This window comes from Dipteris shenzhenensis, chromosome 4 (assembly GCF_047967505.1).
Source record: "Dipteris shenzhenensis isolate YYH24624 ecotype China chromosome 4, Dip_SZ_1.0, whole genome shotgun sequence".
Classification (NCBI taxonomy): Eukaryota; Viridiplantae; Streptophyta; class Polypodiopsida; order Gleicheniales; family Dipteridaceae; genus Dipteris; species Dipteris shenzhenensis.
The window spans coordinates 57,259,906-57,263,817 of record NC_141599.1 but is presented as its reverse complement, the minus strand read 5'-3'; the positions used below and the strand labels follow the sequence as shown (position 1 = coordinate 57,263,817).

The window sequence follows — 3,912 nt, the reverse complement described above, 5'->3', positions numbered from 1 at the left end:
GATGGTTATAGTGGGTACAATCATATGAATGGGAGTGGAAACCCATCTTTGTGTATGCCAGCCTTCAAATTTTTGTAGTCCACACTAGGCCCCCTCAAAAATCTCCACATGCGTAGGTGCTGGGCTATATCCACCAAAAACTCCCTCTGTTGCCCATGTTGGGCATGGTAAGGAGAGGAAGCCCAACCCTGCCCCCTACGACAATCCTACCATGCCCAATGACCTATCTAGCTACAAGGAAGGCACTGACTCAAAAGGCTAAAAGCATCCACCCTCTAATGGACTGCTCCCTCGAAACCCATAGCATTCCTCTCTCTCTTGGGCACAATGACAATTAGACTCACATAAAGAAAATAATCCACCAATTATGTTAAGCCTACTTGCCCCATTTTCTCAATTCCTAGCTACACATCCTTACCATAGTTAGTGTTCATTTAGTATGGCCCATTGATCACCAAGTCCAAGTCTGGGGACATGTCAATGCAACACTTAATGATCTTAGCTTGAATTACTTAAAAATTCTTCATAGGACCATGCAAAGACATCGATCTATTCTTGAAAGAACCCACTTTGCACTTCCAAAACCTCCCTCATCCAAGGATTCAGGAAATCTCTCTTTATACATTCTTTAAGAGGTGGAGATACACTGTCGTCAATCGAAGTCATTTTGTTATTATCCTTTTTGGCTTGTTTTAATATAGATCTATAAGGTAATCCCTCCACTTCATTAGGTCACTCTAGAAAGTCATCAACCCTTGATGGGCTATGAATGGGTCGCTCTAGCAAGTCAAGGTCTTATCATCCCTTGTAGAGCGGTTATCAGCGTTCATAGCCCCCTATTCAAGTATTGAAGATGTCCCTAGATAAAAATGGGTAAAGAGACGGGAAGGGTGGAAAGGGGAAAATATATACAAGGATTAAAGTTGAGAAACTGCAACGTTAACCCGTTTTGTTTTTGGTTGCAAATACGGCCATGGAAATGCGGTGCGCGATCGCTGCGTTGCAGCAGGCAACGCCACTCACCATTTCGCACTGGGACTCCCAACGCATCAGTAACACCCTCTCCTTCTCCTCTTCCCCATCGCCCTCCTCCTCCCCTTACGCTTAGTTTGCTCCATTTCAGGTCGTCTGGGTGCGCGAGAAAAGGAGGACATGAAGCACATAATCGATGAACTCGGGCTGCAGTCCGCCAAAGCGCAATCCTTGCGGCTTCCTGTCACCAGTTTTGATCGCATCAGATGTGGGCCACATCGCCTCTATCTCTGCACATGCATTGCCACTCGGCAGCCCGGCACGGTCCTCATCAAGGGAATGCTCAAGGTGGGTCAGAAACATCTCTTCATCCGGACGGAAAATGGGAGCATCCGTGAAATCTCCCCGCTTTGCGTGCTTGACTTTTATGTGCACGAATCTTGCCAAAGGTAATATAAAATTCCAACGTCCCTTTGCTTCACATGGTAGATGATTCCTTGCGCAACAGAGCATTCATATGTGGCGGTGATCATCTCAGGGTTGGTCTGGGTCGCTGCCTATTTGAATCAATGCTGCAGCAAGAAAAGAAATGCGCTCATCAATTAGGGTGGGTTCCAGCTCAACTTCATCCTTTTGCATATTTGAACGACCCCCTCGACAAATTCCATCGTCAAACAACCGTTTCTTGTGTAGCGAGACTACGAGCAAACGACGGTCGTTACCATGTTAGAGTTTGCAGAACGCAGTCTTAATTATATTCTCCATCAATTTTGACGTAACCTTACCGGCATTGTACGTAGTTCTGCATGCATGAAGTAGCCCTGTTTCGTTGAATTGAAGTGCAGATGCTATCGCTAAATTAAATTGCTGCTTCAGTTATGACAGACCCTCGGCCAAATTGCTATCTTTACTGGCAAAGTACTATCGTCTGAGCAAGTATGTTTCTCAGGTTCGCTTCTAGTATTCCTCGCTTCTGTTTTTCATATAATGAACCGTCTATATGGCAAAAACTTTCCTACAGTAATATCGGATCTAATAATAACAAGACTGCTGAAGAGTTTTGTGAAGGACGAATAAGTTCTTCATAAGGTAATGCAGAGTTTCAGTCGAAGTACTCCTCAAGTTGAAGTATGACATAACAGCCCATTGATAGCCTTCTTTGTAATTAGACTGAGTTCAGAGCATGGCCTTAAATTCTCTTTTGAGTATAATCCGGGCCGGTATCGAGCTCTGCGACCAAAAAGAACGACGTTTGTTTTGTGTAAAAGATGAATCCAACGTCAATCAAGTTAGTTTGATTCAATACAAGTGAATGTTGGTTGCCTTCTAGTTTTGGGCCGGTGGGCTGATAATATGTCTCAAATGCTGTCTCCATTTCAAACTAGTCAAGTACGCGGACCTGCATGCGAAAACGTAAGCTGGTATTTCTTTGATTCAGGCAAATAAATTTGTGGTGTTTTGTGCCTACTTCGAAGACTCTATCACTACCTGCCCAGCAACGACGAAGCAAATTAAACGCTTTGTTGTTCCCCTCTCATTCTTGGAGAGAACCTTTGGAACAAACAACCAACTGCAAGGATCAAGTTTGTTTATGAAGCAGGAATCGCCTGAAAGTTGTTTCGAAACAGATGGAGGTGGAGAATCCTCAGGGTCTTTTGAGAAGCTTGAGCTCGTTGATGATGATCGCTGCTACCATGATGCCAAACAAGGCGATGCACGACTAGGGTTCCATTTTGATCAGGATCCTTCGATTGCCATGACATCAAAGCCAAACCAATCTAATGATGCCCAAAGTTCAATTCCAAAAAACAAAAATTATACGAAGTTTTCGGAAAGTAGTCACTGGGTTCAGCCTCCACAGGCAGGAAATGCCCACGAAGAAGAGGATGGAAAACCATCTTTTTCTACTCGGTTGTCGGGAAACCACATAACAAACGGTATGGAGATTTCATCAAGCGGAATTATAGCTTGTAATCAGGACCCACTACAGTTTTGTAAAACTCAGGGCTTTCACAGTTCTGCACAATTTCTCAGCAACTACAGTACTTGGCAGGACACTCCCAGATCTCGCTACCATGCTCAATTATCTGGGCTGGGCGTGGCTGCTGCCTTGAGATGTCCAAAGAATTCAAGCAATTAAAGACCATTGAAAGCGGCATGTGCTTGTATTTACTCCAAAGTAAAGCATATGATCCTCGTCGCGTTCTCTAGTTGATCTGACACAATTGTAAGCAGCAATGCAAACGTTGCATTGTTGTCAATGAATACAATCGCCCAGCGATAGGTAAAGACTGGTGTGGCCTCCGTCCAATTGATATGTCATTAATGATTTATTCTATTGGGTGTCCCCTGGTATAATGCCGAGTTGCTTCCTTTATGGATGGATAGAATTGTCTCTTGCTTGATAGCTTAGCCAGTTTATTCAGTGTGGGGTTGGGTATTCTACAAGTAAGTTAGGAAGCTTTTTGGCAAGTTCTTTTTGGCCAGTTTACTAAGTGTGGGGTTGGGTATTCTACAAGTAGGTTAGGAAGCGTGCCCACGCTTGAGAAACCCAACAAAAATGTTGGGAATGCTTGCGCTTGATCCGTTCCCACATATGGCGCCAGGAATTTAAGAGCACCTGCAATGCTGCGGTGGAGATGGGAAAATCCCTCTCTAGCCGGGCATTACGGGGTTAGCTCTAAAAATAAGAGGGCGTTCCCACGCAAGCGAAACAATCGTTGCTAAATTTTCGATTGCCTCAATTTGGAATTTCCCCTCTTTGCGCCATGGTTCTAGGAGGTGCCATCAACATCGAAAATTCTGATGAAAATAAGCGTACAATTCGCAGTTCCTGCTCTCTCGCTATATTGCACCTCAAATTGGAATTTCCCCTCTTTGCGCCATGGTTCTAGGAGGTGCCATCAACATCGAAAATTCTGATGAAAATAAGCGTACAAT

The 3,912-nt window shown here is 44.2% G+C and overlaps 1 protein-coding gene across 1 annotated transcript; it reads left to right on the top strand.

Moving 5' to 3' along the window:
- The first annotated feature begins 973 nt into the window (after nt 1-973).
- LOC147903099 (uncharacterized) lies at nt 974-3,112 on the top strand. Its single transcript, XM_087374000.1, has 5 exons — nt 974-1,052; nt 1,124-1,421; nt 1,511-1,579; nt 1,849-1,921; nt 2,411-3,112. The coding sequence occupies exons 1-5, from the start codon at nt 974-976 to the stop codon at nt 3,110-3,112; spliced, it is 1,221 nt and encodes a 406-aa protein (XP_087230126.1).
- The last annotated feature ends 800 nt before the right edge of the window (nt 3,113-3,912 follow it).

What these genes read in the sequence shown, in the direction of transcription:
- LOC147903099 (XM_087374000.1), top strand. Translation starts at nt 974, where the DNA reads ATGGAAATGCGGTGCGCGATCGCTGCGTTGCAGCAGGCAACGCCACTC. An exon ending in CTGGGACTCCCAACGCATCA is followed by an intron (nt 1,053 to 1,123) that starts GTAACACCCTCT and finishes GCTCCATTTCAG; the next exon opens with GTCGTCTGGGTGCGCGAGAA. An exon ending in TGAGCAAGTATGTTTCTCAG is followed by an intron (nt 1,922 to 2,410) that starts GTTCGCTTCTAG and finishes TCTTTGATTCAG; the next exon opens with GCAAATAAATTTGTGGTGTT.